We start from the raw sequence: 17,838 nt of genomic DNA, 5'->3' as shown, positions 1-17,838 counted from the left end.
TTCTTTTCTACAAAATCCTTAAAGCCCCTTTCAGTTGTAAGCTGAGGTTGACAGATTAGTCTAATTGGTCTGAAACAGGAGAAAGGCTTTGTTCCATTTCAGTTCAACATAAAGAAAATAATAATTCCAAACAAAAACCTTCCACACATCTGCAATGAACCTCTGCTGTTCAATCACTCCTTATGGACAGAGTCAAATTAAGATTTAAATGTTACACCGAGATTGCAAAAAGGATTGGTGATGCTGCCTGATATTGTGGTATTACTGCAGTGCGGAGCATTAGCACTGATCTCTCTGCTTTCTCTTTGCGCAAGAACCGCTGGAAGGTGGGAGGGATGAATATAAATAGCAGCACAGGGTTGCAAGAGGGTCAGCGCTGACATTTAAGTAGATGGCAAGACTTGCCACTCTGCCGAGAGTCAGCTCACTTGATAATTGAAACGGATCTCTTATTAATTATTGTTTCTGGATGAATAAGGAATGCTTCCCACAGACAAACTCCAAACTCAGGGAGCGCTTCCGATTTTACTTTTTGTTGGTGTAATGGTGATATGTCCCAATATTTCCGTCCATATCATTCACTGCATGTAACCTATTGGGTCTTCTGGATCCTATTTGTAGTACCTAGCTTGCCATGTCGCTGTGCCTTACTGCTGAGGTAAAATACTCCACAGTCTTCACTTTGCTGCAGCGCTCCATATTCTTGCTGCCCTCAGTCTCGTCTTGAATAAAGTTTGTGAGATGTACAGTAAATACAGGACACCCCCATTATTCTCTATTGTTGTCATTTATTAGCATGTCTTGTTCTAGTTGATTCATTCATTGTGGTGTGTTTCCTCCCCCCGCAGTTTTTGGAAGTACTTTTATAAAGTGGAGTGAAACTCACCCGAACTGGTACTGTGCAGTGGAAAAGCAACATAATCTAATCATGCCAGCATCATGGCCTTTCAGAAATCAATGAAAAACATCAAAAGAGGACAAAGTGGGGAATAATCCTTTCCTGGTTCTATTGAACAGAATGATACATGCCCTCGTCTTTCTATATTTGTTTTGAAAGCAGCTTTTGAACTTTGGCGCTATTCCACTACCAACTACTGAGGATTTATATATCAGATTTGTCTGCTCAGGCAATCTAAACCGTTTAATAGTCATGATAGAAGTCCCTCGTTGACTGTGAACAGACCTTTGTTGCAAGTGAAAAAATTTTCCACACATTTGCTTTGCAGCATTCTTCCCCTTGTGTGTCCAATAGTTATTTGCTCATTTTCAATTTCCCATCTTTATCTTCGATGGACGGCTTCCTCATTGACCTGAGGATTACCATTTCAGCTTGAGCTTAACTTTTCACAATAGTGCTTCACTGTTTGGATTTTTGTTGCATAAACAGACTTATCTGAGATGTATTGTCTTTCACAGCGGCGCATATTTGTCTTCACTGTATCATACTGCCCCTCTTGCTGTAGCTCGATGGACTATCAACTGGTCTGTTACATCTATCAAACATCCACATGCGGCCTTATGAACTCTGCAGTTACATTTGTGCCCTCCGATTGAGCATTAATCATAAAGCTGAGGTCGAGTGTTTTTGCTGTTTCTCAAGGAATTAAACCGTTGTTACTCTGAGCACAGGGTTCAGTTAAGGTTTTTTGAAATGATCTGGAAAAAGAGGCTCAGTTTCAGGGCTCGACATGAGTTTAGTCAATGAACCATGGCGTCCTGAGCCCTGCTAACCGAAAGGACGCTCACTCAGCTCTGTCTTTATTAGCCTGTTGTGTTTCCCATTAGTGTGACCATCTGTGGCTTATATGGGGATGCTCAGGTCCAGCTTAGTATAAGAAAGCTGCCTTTATCGGACTGAACCCTGCCATGAATGTATATGCAAACCAGACGTCGCCACAAGTCAAAAGTTGGCACAGTCTTGAGCAAAATGGAGAGGAGATTGGCAGGGAGCGCAATGTGTCCACATTACTTCAAGCATTTGATTCAAATCAAGAAAATGTGCCGGGATTTTTGGAAGACAAATAACACGGCGTCATCTAAAGTGAAAACATATTTATGCTTCCCCCCTCTGACTTTGTGGTAGCTAGTTGATATGTAACATTATTCTTTTACGGCATGCGTGCCAGCCTCCTTGCCCAGGGGTCTGCTCTTTTCCCAGAGAGGGCCTCGCTTGCTTCATCCACACACTTGGCAAACAAGGTGCCAAGGGCTGTGACTCTGCCCGGCAGTGGAATGCGTCGACCCCGTGCCTGGTTAACTTCTTCACCCACACACTGTTGCATTGGTCGCGCAGCCTCTGACACTGACGCTCTTGAGCTGCTCAAGCACAATGCACATAAGGCTTTGTCTGTTCTGTAGGCATCCCTCTCAGTCTTTGGGCCCCTTTATGGAAATGTTTGGCTGCAGGACCACCTCTCCGTGTGTGCATGTTGTCTCTAAGCACAGAGGGCAGCTGTAAAGCAAAGTCAAGTGGCACATTCATGCTTCCAGCTCCCAAAGAGAGGATGGAAGGGATGGAGAGATTCTGCTCATTCCCGGCAGCGTGTGGGAGGCAGAGAGGAGAAGAAAGGCTGTACTCCATTCGGCTTTTGAACCTATTAGCATTTGGATAAGCTCTGAAAGCTCCCAGTGGCCGAGCCACACAGCGAGCAGTAGGACCTAAGCGCCTGTACTGCTGTGGTTATAAGCTTGGTCCTGTCAATGGGCCCATTGTGCAGCCGTGGCTGCTGGGATGCCTCGTGGCCTCCATTTCACTTGTCACTAGTCCGCTTATAAGTATCAAACCCCATTTCCTTGGCACTCCCAACTAAAGCATCCATCTTGTCGTTTGGCAAATCGATTGGTGATAAGAATGTCTTTGTTGACTCGTCTGTTGGCTGTGAGGATGACTCACTGAAGTGAGTTGTGTCAATTCCCTCATGCCAAGGTTAACAACTCATCGTTAGTTATCTGCAAAGGATGCCATTTGTTGTGGTTAAACCCCTTTGTCATTTTTATGTGTGTTGGTCACTATGTCACACCATTCCAGCACTTTCTCTGCTTTTGGCTCGGTATCGTTTTCCTGATCAAACGTCCACTGAGTGGCTCACTCTCGTCTGTAGCAATGAACTGGCATGAGTGTTTTTCACTGGCCAGTCAGCTGTGACTGTCAGAAATGGACCTCTGACTCTTCCTTTTTCTCATCTTTCCTTTCCATCTGTTTAAGGCGCTGATGGATGCCCTTGATTTGGCATTCTCACAATCTACGCTCTTATCTTTGGAAAAGATGTAATTTTGCGCTCCTCTGTTTTCAAGGATAAGACAGTCCTTCATAGTGAAAATATGAACCATCGTAGCTAATATCCCGCTAATAAACAGCTTGATTGTCTGTGGCTGCACCACGAAGAGAGAGAGAGAGAGAGAGAGAGAGTCCCTGGCTCCTGTTGGTCTGCGTCTGCGTACCGCTAATAAACATCACTAAGCCCGCTGGAAATGTGGGAAAACAGACTTCTCTCAGTCTGTACATGGGTTAGCAAAGTTCATGGGAAAAAAGGAACCAAATACACACTGTACATGAGGTCATGCCTCATATTATCATGTCAACCATTGAATTCCCCGTCCTTGCAGTCCAGATGTCTGCAGGCGACTGCAGCTTTTGATAGGAACACCTGTATGCGCAGCAAACCTCGTAGCGTCTTCCCAGCAGACACCAGGTGAGCAAGGTTCATCTGTGTGCCAACATGCTATTTCTTTGACCTTCTGGGTCTGGCACAAAGTTTTAATGGGAGGAACACTGAGATGGCTTTGTCCTCTACAGCCCAGCTATGTGTCCTCAAGTGTTCGCAGCACTTATTATTACATCTCTGTCTCTGCATCTGTGTTTCTGTGTAAATAATTAAGAAAGCATGTCTTTGAGTGGGTCAACAAAATTTTTACTGTTTGCCATGACAACACGATTAAGTGGCTCACTGTTTATCTCACTCTTAAGGATGTTCCTTTCTTTACTTGGGCATTCTCCTCCACTTGCGCATCTTGCCAGACTTGCACATTTGGTTAGAGACGTCCTGCAACCACAAGGGCACAGGTTTGTGCCCTGCAACAGCAGATGAGTCCATCACCAGCCATCTGTCCTGTCAAAATGTCCTTGAACGGGAAGGTGGACCCCTACCTGTCTGTTTGCAATAAGATGGCTGGATTGTAAAACCAATGAATAGTCAGAAATGGCTATGAATTAACTTGTGTGCCGTCCGCCCATCACGCGACTTTGAGACGTTTACCGCTTTGGAATTCCTCCAGGATGTTGGAGCCATTTCCACAAATGCGTTAACTGGATTATTGTAGCTGTAAGTTTGATTATTCTCTAACAATGTGTTGTCTTGAGCCCTCGCCAGATGCTGACCTCCCCCTGACTTTGAGAGAGTGCTGCTACAATGGTAGTGATCATTGAATGAAGTCACACATAGGCCAGCCTGTGTTCACTGGCAAAACCAGATGAGACTCTGGGAAAACCCCGAAATTTCAGGCCATGTTGCCAGCAGTGCATATCTAGGTAGGAGGTTGGATGAAACACTTTTGCATGATCACAGCATTTGGAGCCTGAAAGGGAGTCTCAGTGAAATTTAGGGGTAACAGCAACATTATTTCCGCCATAAAAAATGTGGAAAAAGGCACCGTATTTTCACGACCGTAAGGTGCACCGTATTAAAAGGCGCAGTCTCAGTTACGGGGTCTATTTCGGTATTTAAAACATACATTATTGGGCGCAGGCATGGTAAAACATACGCTAGCTTAAAACATACGGTAGCATGCATGCACGCTAAAACAATGTTTTTAAAAAGGCAGCGGGAGCAAAACTGAGTTCGGTTGTACTTTATTGAAGTATTTAACAATGTACTCATGTTATTTTTTGATCAATCCTCATCCACAAATCCATGAAAGTCCTCATCTTCTGTATTCGAAATGAGCAGCTTGGCAAGTTCTCCATCAAACACGCCAGGTTCCCTCTCGCCATTGTCGGAGTCAGTCTCGTTGCCGCGCGGCTCCTCAGAAATGAGCCGGTTTTTACGAAAGCTCGAACAACAGTGCAAGCAGACACGTTAGCCCAAGCATCCATAATCCATTCCCAAATCGTGGCGTAACTCGCCTAGCGCTGCCTCCTAGTCTTAGTAAAGCTGTGTTCGCCATCTGTCATCCATCGCTCCCACGCCTCTCGCAACTTCACTTTGAACGCCCTGTTTACACCGATTATCCGGCGGTTGAAGTTCCGTCGTCAAGCCTCCCGGAATGATGGCAAGCTCCGAGTTATTGGACTCAGTCGAATGGTGACTATAGAGACGCCTGGCTGTTCTTTGCTTATTAATCCATTGCTCGAGTTGGTCGTTTTCGGGGGTCCTTAGCCAAACCGATGTTGTTTTGCACAATGCACACCCCAGCACTATATACCTACTGGGGGCGTGCCTTTAGCGTCCTCTTTCACGCGCACCCTTCGCCCTTTAACGTCCGGATGCTGTCCTCAGTCACGTCCGCCTTTCCTCTACATAAGCAGCGTGTCGGCAGGAAATGCTCCCAGTCAGTCAAGCGGAGCGCTCATCAAAGTCACACAACAACATTTACAGATTTTGGAACTCTGTGCACACATAGGTCGCGCCGCATTATAAGGCGCCGCGTCCATTTTGGAGAAAATGTAAGACTTTTAAGTGTGCCTTATGTTCGTGAAAATACGGTAGTCTATAAAATTGGAGTAACAAGTTTTCATTCTGGGTTAGGCAAAGCACTATACTGTAGGGCTTGTCCAGAATACTGTACCACTACTGCGTACCATGTCAAATTCCAAAACCACATGTATGGTTTTCATCAGAGAGAAGCGTTCCAACGGTTGGCCTGGTATGCATAATACAATGTTTTCAGTCTTTTTTGAAAGTCTGGGGATTGTTTTGTACCAAGTAATGTTCTCTTTTTTTTATTTTATTTTTTTTTATCTCTGAACATACCCTCGAAGTGTAAGGTGCAAGGATAAAAATGTATGCACTGAGTCCAAGTGAGAGATGGATTAGGAAAAGGCCTGTTCCCTGCTGGAGTCTCCACATGGATCTGATAAAGAGTGTCACATTGTGTTGATGAACGACTGCTGTCACAGGTCGTGCTGAAGTTCATATTTGCATGTCTGAATGATCAAATTAACGAGTAGTGATTTATTGCTCTAGACTTCCATTGTCGCTGATGCATTTGCTACTAAATTGTTGTTTATATGTAATTCCCCACTTGATTCAGTATTTTCAGATGTTGTTGCCTCTTGTAAACATTTCTTTAAAACTATACACGTATGAGCTTCCTAACAGAAAACTTGCCCTGCGTTATAAAGAAGAACTGATCTGTGATACAGTAATATAACCATCCCAGAACATGCTGTTTACGACAGGCTTGTGATAACAAACATCATGTTAACTGTAACCGTACCCATGACGCGCTTCCGTCTGCTGCTTGCTAAATTGCCCTGATTGTCATCTTCTCAGGTTTCCTCCTCTGCTCAGAGAAGATAACGTCCCTCACTCTATCTGTCCTTGAACATCCTCCTCCCTATGCTATCTTGTCTTCTCTAAATCTGGTTATCTCGCCCCTCTGATGAGGATGATGATGATGATGATGATGACCGTTACATACAGTATCTCTTCCATCTCAACAGTGCTGCTTGCTATTTCCTCTTATTTTCCCACCAGACTATTTTGTCCCATATACTCTATATTCAGTATATTCTTGAATTTATAAAGACATTTTGTCCAGTACTGTTTCCAACTTTGTGGGTAGGGTAGGCCCGTTTCTGTTCCAGCATGAACAAAACAATGGTATAAAGGCATGCTTGGATGAGTTTGGTGTGGAATAACTTGAAAACCCTCATCTGAACTACAACCATTTTAGTTACAAGTGCTTATTGTTTCCCAATACTTTTATTCTATTGTATAGTGTAGTTTTTGAATAGCTACACTTATAAATTGGAAGTATTGAAACAAAAGTGTATGAATCATTTTTTTCTTTTTTGTTTTTTTTTCTGTGAAGGCTGTCCAAGAACATTCCCACCACCAAGGATGTGGAACCGCTGCTGGAGATCGATGGCGACATCCGTAGCTTTGAGGTGTTCCTCTCCTCCCGAACACCCGTCCTCACTGCCAGAGATGTGGAGATGTTCCTGCCCTGCACTGTCAACCTGGACCCCAAACTTCGAGAAATAATAGCAGGTATCAACACATGTAGTACAAGAGTATATGCATGATGGCAAGTAAGGGGAGGCGTTTTAGCAATGTTAGGCTGTCCTCCATCATTATTACTATTTTATCATAAAACAGATCTGGATGGTTCACCCAAACACACAAACGATAAAACCTATTTTATTCATTACATCTGGCATGATGTTACGTTGAATGATTTTGTAAAAAATATTTAACCATTTTCCAAGAAATTTGGGTCCATGGAAGAATCCATAAAATTACATGAGTGCAAATTTGCGTTTTTAATTTTATTTTTCAAATCTTTTTCAACATTGCAATAATAACAATGGTAATGTTAAATGCAATTGTTGTGAACAATTGGCAGATCCAACCCTGATCTAGATTGCTTGTTGGAGGTCCATTTAATGGAATTGCACTTGAATAATCAAATCCTCATTTGACTCTACAATATGCTTCTTTTTGATCACATTTGATCATGACGGGTAAAGCCATAATTGTTAACTTATCATAATATTTGCGTGAAGAAGCTACACGATAGTACTGTGTCTTGCTGTCCCTCAACAAATGCGAGTGTGCAAGTAGTGTAATACTATTACAACCGTTTTAAGGAAGGAGCCAGAGTGGCGCCGCACTTTTCATGCAGTGCGTCAGTGGCCGTTCAGCCTATTTGAGAGTGTCAGTGACACCGAGTGTGAAGTTGCTGCATCATGGTGTGAGGAGACCACAGGAAAACACACACACACACACACACAACGTCTGTCCTATTGAGCCAATGCTGAGTCATACAGTGGACCAAACTAAGGGAACTCCTAAAAATAGCCAGGTGAAACATGTTTATTTGTGCAGGTTTTCAGCTCTATACGTTACCCCGTGGAGAGGAAGGTCCTCTCGTTCCCTCCTCTCCACCTTTGTCCAGCCGCTACTCGGTGCCCAGTGTCCTGTGGCTAGCCAGTGGGCAGCACCGTCAGTGATACCCGCCCATGGGCCTGACTCACATCATAAGGCCCCTATTGTGTTCACAGGCTGCTTTGGGTCTCACTCAGTGTGTCATTCAGCTGCCACTTGTATAACCAAGAGACATTCTGGTGCCTTCTGTTTCTGGCTTCTACTTTCTTGCCAGCGACACAGAGCCACTCTGTTCCTGTCGTTGGCCTTGTTTAACTTCTTTTTGGGAGGTTCCTTCAAATCTTTTACTCAGCGCCTACTCAGATTGATTGAGGAAAACAATTGTGGCACAGTTCTGTTGTGCCCACGAGTTCCCATGGTCTTTTGTTTGTTTAGTGAATTTATTTGTCTGGGGCTCTTTTTTGCCAAAATCATCACATGGCTGGTGTTTCGCTCTGGTAAAAAATACAGAATGTCAACAAGGCAACTTCAAATAGAGTTGTAAGAATCAAAGTGTGAGTGGTACTCACTGTTGAAGTTGTCTTTGTAACATCTGCAACATTTCATCCACTTGCTTGCATGTTCCCTTTTTCCCAGAATTGTTTTCCTGTTCATTTACTCACCACAGATGATATAATAAAGCAAAATTATTGATGCGTTGGTAGCATCTGAAGGCCCATTATAGTCATCGCCAGTGATATGATCTGGGGCGTCACACACAAACAATTCCCTCTCTCTTCCTCTCTACCCCCGTGATTCTCTCCTCTCTTTAGATGTGCGTGCGGCCAGGGAGCAGATTCACGTGGGAGGGGTTACGTATCCCACAATGTCTTTGCAAGAGGCGCTGGTGCCCCGTCCACAGCCGGGATATGGCCAGCACACAGCCGGCTGCTCACCTGCTGGCTCCTTCGCCGGGTCCTTGCCGCCTCAGCCGCACAGTGCTTACTTCAGTGGGATGACTGGTCCTCAGCACCCCTTCTACAACCGGGTAAGATAGACTGGGGGATGCTGGCAACCAGGTCAATCAGGTCCATACAATATGATGTAAAGGTAATGAAAATAAAGAGTCAACTGTGTACACAAAGTCACTCGCAACATACGCATGGATTTAGTGTTAGATCTCATTTTCCATCCATTACATGACAATTTTTATTTTATTTTATTGGCACCCAACATACGACAATGAGAATGACCAAGTTAGCATCCTTTCTCTATAGCATCTATTTTGATTTGTGTTTGTATTTTTGTGCCTTACTTCCCTCCTATGATTTTCATTTTACCTCCTCTCCTCCTACGTCCTTAGCCTTATTTCCCCCAACATGTGTATCACCTACCAAGGCATTACCCCCATCACGCCCCCTCATCCTTGCACCCTTGCATTAAGCGTCCTGCTCAGCCCAAGGACATCACTGGTGGACTTGTAAGTACAGACATGAAACCCAGAACCTTTACCCTTGTTTTCTTTGAACCTATGTTCTCCTTATATTCATTTTGTCATATTTTGTGAGTTGTCATTTGAGAGGATGATGAATCAGTCATTGCTGTCACAATAAGAAAACACCTAAATGAGTGCGACTAATTCACCGCCACCAATATTTGATGGTTATTACATACATTACATTAAGCAAATATACGACCAGGATGGGCTAAAAGATAGTGTCTTATTATCTCACGTTTCCACTGGACAGTACTGGTTCAGCTGTATTGAGCTCGGTTTGGGAACGGTTTTCCACTTAAAAAGTAATACTGCAGCAAACCAAGAAAATCATGCCTTATTGAACACATCAGATGGTACAAGACACACTTATGAACAACATAAAGAGAGGACCCCAAGGGTCTCCTGTATTTATTTCTCACCTTGTGGCTGTTGGCCACGGTTGATAGATGCATTTTTATTCAAGAGGAGACTGAGGGCAGCGAGAAAATGCACCGTTGCAGCAAATTGGAGACTGTGGAATATAATACTGCTGCTTCCAGAGCTTTGATAAAGCAACCGGTTAAGCTAACATTAGCACACGTGTTACATTGCCTCGTTTGCTCGTCCAATGAGTGATCAGCATTGCTTTGTGCTATCAGCTTGACTTGCTTGGAACCCCAACATGGTTTTGCCAATGGAAATGTGTAAAGCTGAGTAGGTAACGTGCAGTGGAAAAAGTGGCATTTGGTCCATTATTGTGAACATTTATTGTAGCTTTGTGTTTTTTGTGTCTTTCATTCCTCCATCCTGTCCCCTTAATTCTGCCATCCTCTCCTTAATGTATCGGTATCACATTTTCCCTTTGGATAAAGACCTGGAAGGTTACTTCGTAAAGAAATGGCCATCGAGTCCATTAGCCTCGACCTCTGCACAACCCTTTGTTTGTATTCTGTGCCCATGTCAGGAAGTTATAGCAGAGGATGCAAGAGAAGGCCTCCACTCCTGTCCCTCTGACCCTGCCATGGTAACCAAATAAACCACAAAGCATACCCACGCCGACGGTTTTGCAAATATGTAGCTTGTTATTACTAATAATTTGCTCGCTGATGAACTTGCAAAACCTCAAGCATGCTAAGCATTGCATGACTTGTTTAGTCTCTGAAACATGCTCTCTCGGTGCATGTGTATAAGTTATTTGACTCCTCATTCCCATACACACACCGTCTGTGACTGGGACCTTTAACACAGAGGAACCATTCTGTTAAACATGTCATAGGGATGCACGAGACACTCCGACGTCCACACATTCAAAGAGAGCAGCTTCTGTTGAACAAATGAATGATAACACTTCTCGCCTGCTCCACAAAGCCACTTATCAGGCTGCCGGCAGCAAGCATTTAAAGGAGCTGCAGTATATGAAAGATTTGAATATAGAACACTGAAAAATTTCCTTCTCTGTCTATCTTTTCCATTCCACCTCCATCTGCCTCCTGCTCTTTTGTCCCGTCTCCTTCGCTGTATAAATGCCCACAGTTTCATCCTTCATTCCCGGCTTTTCCGATGCACATCAGCCCATCTTATCCCTTCCCGCAAATCTGTGAATGTTGATATGCGTGTGCGCATGGCCTCATTTATATGTAATTCTTTGGATATGTAAGCGGGCCGAGCCCAGTATAATTGCTGCGCTTATAGAAGTGTGAATGTGGATTCCTCTGTCTGCGAGGATTATCATCAGAGCAACTGGCAACACACACGTGCACGCATGCACACACACATTGACAATGAGCCCAGCACTGTTCGAGCTTATCTCCTTACCAAGACGCTTCCGCTCCTGCAGAGCTCTGTTTCCTCTTCCCCATCCTTCTTGCCCTGCCCTGAGCTCAGCCCAGCTGTAATTACAGTCTTATCACACACACCCTGGTTCACACAAACACACATACTTACATACTTAGACACACCCGCTGATTTTTGCGTTTTTCTGCGTTTTGCAAATTGAAGGCCGTGCCTAAATTGAAACCTCTGCTTCTCTTCAACTTGGTTTCTAATCTCTCTCGGCCGGGTGTAAGCTGTTCTGTTTGGAAAGATTATATGACCCCAAATGCTGTGAAAACAAAATCTCCTTGTGTAATAATTCTACCTCCATTAGCCTCACCTCTTCCAGTCTGGCATGGATGGAAAGGAGCTGCTGCCTCCTTGGTTACAAAAAGTCCCTCCTGCACCTTCATGTTGTGGTTTTCTGCCGTTTTCCTCTTCATTTCTCCTTCTGCCTTCTCCCTCCTCTTTCCACAGGTGCACCCCTGGCCTCAGGTCAATGTACATGTGTGTATTTTTTTGTCTGACCGTATGTCTGTCTGCTATTTTTGTCTCCTTATTAAGCTTTTAAGGTCACTGCCTTACAAATCAAAGCAGGTACATCAACGGTTTCCTTGTTTCATTCAGTCCCCATGCAGTGGGGTTGCAACGGTATGACAGTTGTACAGTTTGATAAGTGGATACAGAAGACTTTTTTGTGGGCAAATTTTCAATGGAAATTAAAGATTTTTAATGGTATACAACTGGAAATGTTACGTAGTTTTTACAAACTGTACAAACATTTGTTTTCATGACAATATAATGTATTATACTATTGATTTATATTCCAATTATATTTTTTTAATAGTATAAACAAAATTAATTTTAATATATTATGTAGATATTTATATTCCATTAATATATTTTCATTATAATATCATTATTATTGCAATTTTTTATTTTAAAATGTACTAATTGTGTCAAGTATTGATTTATTTGTTGATATATTGGCTGTTTGTTTTGTACAGAATGGAAATTTGGGCTAATTCTTTCAATCTTTAGCATGTCTCATGTCTCAAATGTGTAATTAATGACAATATTTACATTTGGTAATTTGTAATTTTATTATTTTGATTATTAAAAATTATATAGGAAATATTTAATATTTTGGCGGGACTTTGGGCGACTGGTTAGAGCATCTGCCTCACAGTTCTGAGGACCGGGGTTCAATCACCGGCCCCGCCTGTGTGGAGTTAGCATGTTCACCCCGTGCCTGCGTGGGTTTTCTCCGGGCACTCCGGTTTCCTCCCACATCCCAAAAACATGCATGGTAGGTTAATGGACAACTCTAAATTGCCCGTAGGTATGAATGTGAGTGCGAATGGTTGGTTGTTTATATGTGCCCTGCGGTTGGCTGGCAACCAGTTCAGGGGTGTACCCTGCCTCCCGCCCGGAGATAGCTCCAGCAGCCCGCGACGCTAGTGAGGATAAGCGGTAAAGAAAATGGATGGATGGATATTTAATACTTGTATTTTAATAAGGGTATCTACATTTTATCCACTTTTTTTTTTTACTTTTGTTTCTTGCTCTACAATAATTGGTTGTTAAATTATATGATTTATCGCCAATCTTTTTTTCAACATTTAATGGACATTTTTGAATTTCCATATTATTCTTGTAAATTCTCATATATTTCTATTAATTCTCATTTATTATTTATTAAATTCCTGAAATAAAGTGTATTTAAACAGCTTTTTTTTTTTTACAAAGTTGCATAATGCACATGGTGCGCGATTCCATCAGTGTTCATACAAATTGTGAAACCAGTATACCGCTGCAACCCTAATCTGCATCCATGCAGACATTATACTAACACTCACACTGTCTTATCAATATTACGCATGGTGTACAATCAGATAATAGACACCTCACCTAAAACACACACTATCCTTTAGTTGCACACTAGTAGCAGTCATTGTCCTCTTGCCCGATGCCGCCGTACTATATTATACTGGTTGTACCCCCTAGACATCCCAACCTGTCTAACAGCACTTGTACTGATTAACTGCCACAGTCCTCTGTCCAGGAAACAAAAACAAAGTCTGGGTGGCCATTAGGCATGAGAGGGATTAACACGATTGCACAGTGAAGGAAGAGACAGTCGTGGGTCAATGGGATGAGGGACAAGGAATAGAAGGGAAAGGAAAGAAAAGAGTTGTGGTTTTAAAGTGGATAGAGGGACGAGCGGAAAATGGAGCTGGTCTTGGCTCATTAACAGGCCTCTGGTATTAGTGATGCCAAAGCTTGGAGCAACTGCTCAGTGACCACCACTCAGACTCCCAGTCTCCATCCCGTAAGTACGTCGCGTACAATTTATGTGCTTGTACAGCATATACACACTAAAAAAGAACAAAGTGGTGTAACTGTTTGGGTAGGTTGGCAGCTTTGTTTGCTCTTACCCTTAATTTGTGTGACTGACAGAGGGAGTTACTGTGTGGAATTGTGACCGCAGGCCAACGTATTTCCCCCCTTCCACAGAGATTCGTTTTTCCCTTTTGCACTAACAGAGTGCGCTAACATGCCGGGCCGGGTCCGCCCCGGTAAGCAGGACTCGGACAGATGCCATGAATGTGTCCTTCTCATTATGACTGCGTATTTTTGTAGGCCTCCCCTGCTGTCCTGCTGAGCACAATGAGCACAGATGCAGTGTGCGAGTTCCTCAAACAGATAGATGGAATCGACGGCAGCATGCTGCGTCAGTACACCTCCACCGTCAAGAAGGTGCGCTAGTCAAGAAAATGCTGAAGTCTACATGTGGAGTCTTTGTTAGTTGATGTATTTAACGTTTCTCCTCTTTTAATCTGTGTGTTTAAGATGTCGCTTAATCCCATCATTCAGTCAGTTTTCCTCAAACATTGCAGGCGAATATAAACGGACGTGTGCTGGCACAGTGCAACCTGGATGAGCTGAAGAAAGAGATGGAGATGAACTTTGGTGACTGGCAGCTCTTCAGGGGAATGGTGAGGCCCTATTTCTCACTCCCACTGGGCACAGCATTAGATACACCCGCACAATATATTGATGTCCAAGATAAAATACAAATAATGCCCAGTTTGTATGGACACCATCGTAGATGTATGAATTCAATATGTTAATTATTGTGTGTTAACAGCTCTCAGAATGTTCCAATGCAGTTTTACACCATGGCAAACCCCCGCTGCATGTCTAAATATACTGTATAATTGAATTAGTCTGCCGATATGGTCAAAACGGTGTATCGTCTTGCACATTTTGAATTGTTAACAGATGTCATTAGATTGTCATTGAGTATCAATGAGATGTAGTCAGTGAGTTAGTTGTCTTTTAGCATGCTCAAATATTTGAATTAAGGATATTATTTGTGGTGTGGTAGAGGATGACAACTCATTTAAGGTTGTCGTGTGAAAATTAGTTGACTACCTGTGAAAACAAAATATCCTTAAATGGTGGCTTGATAGACTGTGATAGATACCTTATTCAGGAAATCGATGCTGTTCCTCAATTAGTTGCTTGAACAAATAAAATACCTCACCTAGAAATTGAAGCCTCCTTTTTGCCCTCCAGGAAAAGTAATTAACTATGACATCTCATATCACTGTGGTAGACGTATTTACCACAACACACAGCAGCTAAACATCAGACATGGCATCTGTAAAGCTGAAATGTATGGTGGCATTTAAAGACGGAGTGATTCTGTATGCAGAATGCAGAAATAGAAATGGGAAACAAAGAAGACACATCTCACTGGAGGGGGAAAGCAAAGGGAAATGCATATATGCATATATATCCATGTATCCATTTTCAGTACCGCTTGTCCTCACTGCGGTCGCGGGCGTGCTGGAGCCTATCCCAGCTGACTCCGGGCGAGAGGTGGTGTACACCCTGAACTGGTCGCTAGCCAATCACAGGGCACATATAAACAAACAACCATTCGCACTCACATTCACACCTACGAGCAATTTAGAGTCTTCAATTAACCTACCATGCATGTTTTTGGGATGTGGGAGGAAACCGGAGTGCCCGGAGAAAACCCACCAAGGCACGGGGAGAACATGCAAACTCCACACAGATGAGGCCAGATTTGAACCCGGGTCCTCAGAACTGTCAGGCAGATGTGCTAACCAGTCGTCCACTGTGCCAATTAAAAATATATATTTACTGTTATATTCGTTTGTACTAATAAAGCCGTCTGGCTACCCTGCTTTGATATACACGATGTGAAATACTCTTCAGCCATTACTGATGTTTTCTATCCATCCATTTATTTTCTATATTGCTTGTCCTCATTAGGATCACAGGTGAGCTGGAGCCTCTTGCAGCTGACTTTGGGCAAGAGTGCGGGTGTACCCTGAACTGGTTGCCAGCCAATTGCAGTTAGTGATAGTGTATCATCTCGTATTTCTTTCCAAAAGATGGAAGCATTTTGTGATCTAACATGCTGTGCTAAACTAAGATATTGGACTGGAGATTAGATAATCCGCAATACGAAAAGCCTTGAACCACTAACGTGTAGCAGTCTCCTCACAACAAACCAGTCGTGTTTTTAGCAGACATCTGATGCCGCGCTCACATCAGAGCAGCTGGAAAGTACTGCCTCCTTACAGCTTCGTGCACTAAACCAGTGTTGTGTTGCCAGGACGCAGCCAGCTCAGCCATCTGGTCGAAGATGGCCGACTGATATCTAGATGAAGGGAGGTCATTGTCAGGGATGAGTGGACAGCCGAGTGGGTTCTCATAAGGAGCAGCTCAAAGTTCCCCTTCTTGCTTCCTGCTCTTGCTGTGTAACATACTTTGCATCTAACTTGTGAGTCTGTATTGAGTTAACATAAATTCTTCTTCCCAAGGTGATGGAACAACGGCATGCTGAAAGCCAGGCTCTGCTTCAGGATGAGGCGCGTGCTGCTAGCGAGCAGGGCAACAGCATGTACAGCGGAGAGCCCAGCAGGCGCTCGGTGGGGGCCCCGCGGGAAGGGGCGGCCTTCAGCCTCAACCTGAGCTTTGAGGAGCTCAGCCGAGCTGGACTGGAGGAGCCCCCGAGACACATCAGCAGCAGCTCGCAGTGGCCGGTCAGTCCTCGCTCTGGCAGCGGCCTACAGCACAAACACCGCAGCATATGATCAGATGCAGGGTGTGCATTTTGTAAAAGAAATAATCCCGTGTAAGCATATTTAAATAGGACATTCACATAAGGTTGCACTCTCAAAAACCGTCACAAAGCCACAAAGTCCTCTTCATGGCGGCCGCACGTACCTCATTCATGTGGTATAGAGCGAGAAAAGAGCACAGCAGAGGAAGTCAGAAGTGTTCCTCTACGTATCAGCAGGCTGAAGAATAAGAACACAAGGGGCCCCATGGTGGTTATTTTCACCTTCAGTCTGGATTTCATAAATCTCAGGCACATCAGCAAACTCTGTAATACACATTTAAACTATACATAATCCATCACGAAAATTTCAATTACATTGGTCGTGTCATTTATTTGCTGTTTCCATTATACAGTTTGTATAATGTAGTTCTACACCACTGTAAACGACAACCACCATAACAAACACTGTTGATTTAATACTAAGCTGACTTTTTTTTAAAAATTTTTTCCCATACTGTTTCGAATTTGACTCTGCAGGTGTACCCAATGTTGTGTACCTTTTTCTTTGTCTTGTCAGTTGACAGCTCTCCGCACCACAAGCATGTCCAGCCTCAACTCGCAAGAATCGTCCAACAACATCTGCAAGTTGACCGACAGGCAGCAAGCCGAGTACCGCGACGCCTACGAGGAGTACATCGCTCAGATGGCCCAGCTGGACGGGTCGGGCGGCGCGAAGGAGAGGTCCGTGCAGCCCCAGCTCTCAACCTTGCTCCAGGCTGCCAGCTCGGACGACAAAGGGGTGGGTGGACAATTACAAGCGCACTACATCACTTAGCCTGGATATTTTAGTCATTACACAAGGAAGAAGAGTAACTACCTCCTACCTTATGTTGATATGGAAAATGACATTTTTTGGCCTGCCCACTTTAAAAACGTCTTTTGAAGAAATCCTGATCTTTTTAAAATATATTTTAATGAGTGTTTCCAGTGCTTTCTCTGGGTACTCTGGCTTCCTCCCATATTCCAAAAACATGCATGTTAGGTTAATCGAAGACTCTAAAGCAGTGGTTCTTAACCGTGTTGGAGGGACGGAACCCCGCAGGTTTCATACGGAGTGCACGGACGGAACCCTTTCTAATTTGAAAAATAAATTTGTATAAATGTATAAATAATCAATTATTTCAAATACAAAACAGGTATATATTTTATTGTCTGTGTTGATTCTCAGTCATCCAGGTCATGCACAAAATGAACCACGCATCAGTTGCAAAACCAACAATTTCACACAAAAAATTCAATTCAATGAAAATTTACTGTAAGTGAATGTTAATTTTGCTGTTGCCATTCCCCTTGGTAAGTGCCACTCTCATATCAGAGGAACGGACTTCGTTGTTAAAATTCACAACAAAGTCTGTTCC

The 17,838-nt window shown here is 43.4% G+C and overlaps 1 protein-coding gene and 1 long non-coding RNA gene across 10 annotated transcripts in view; one reads left to right on the top strand and one right to left on the bottom strand.

The window, feature by feature from the left end:
• Positions 1-17,838, top strand: part of kidins220a (kinase D-interacting substrate 220a) — a 57,196-nt gene that overhangs the window by 35,804 nt on the left and 3,554 nt on the right. For 5 of the 9 annotated variants that reach the window (XM_061793894.1, XM_061793895.1, XM_061793893.1 and 2 more), the window contains 8 exons: positions 7,033-7,211; positions 8,861-9,075; positions 9,391-9,507; positions 10,469-10,528; positions 13,960-14,076; positions 14,217-14,315; positions 16,179-16,400; positions 16,998-17,219. In XM_061793894.1, the coding sequence (XP_061649878.1) occupies positions 7,033-7,211; positions 8,861-9,075; positions 9,391-9,507; positions 10,469-10,528; positions 13,960-14,076; positions 14,217-14,315; positions 16,179-16,400; positions 16,998-17,219 (1,231 nt within the window). Of the gene's footprint in view, positions 1-7,032; positions 7,212-8,860; positions 9,076-9,390; positions 9,508-10,468; positions 10,529-11,880; positions 11,914-13,959; positions 14,077-14,216; positions 14,316-16,178; positions 16,401-16,997; positions 17,220-17,838 lie in introns of all 9 variants that reach the window. The other 4 variants (XM_061793898.1, XM_061793890.1, XM_061793891.1 and 1 more) reach the window with 4 other exon arrangements.
• LOC133487403 (uncharacterized) lies at positions 16,287-17,118 on the bottom strand. The gene is made up of 3 exons (XR_009791302.1): positions 16,978-17,118; positions 16,585-16,658; positions 16,287-16,424 (listed from the first exon to the last, which is right to left on the bottom strand). It is a non-coding gene; the product is annotated as an uncharacterized LOC133487403 (long non-coding RNA).

This window comes from Phyllopteryx taeniolatus, chromosome 13 (genome assembly GCF_024500385.1).
Source record: "Phyllopteryx taeniolatus isolate TA_2022b chromosome 13, UOR_Ptae_1.2, whole genome shotgun sequence".
NCBI classification, from domain to species: domain Eukaryota; kingdom Metazoa; phylum Chordata; class Actinopteri; order Syngnathiformes; family Syngnathidae; genus Phyllopteryx; species Phyllopteryx taeniolatus.
Note: the sequence above shows the minus strand (reverse complement) of the source record. Positions and strands in the feature narration are given on the sequence as shown.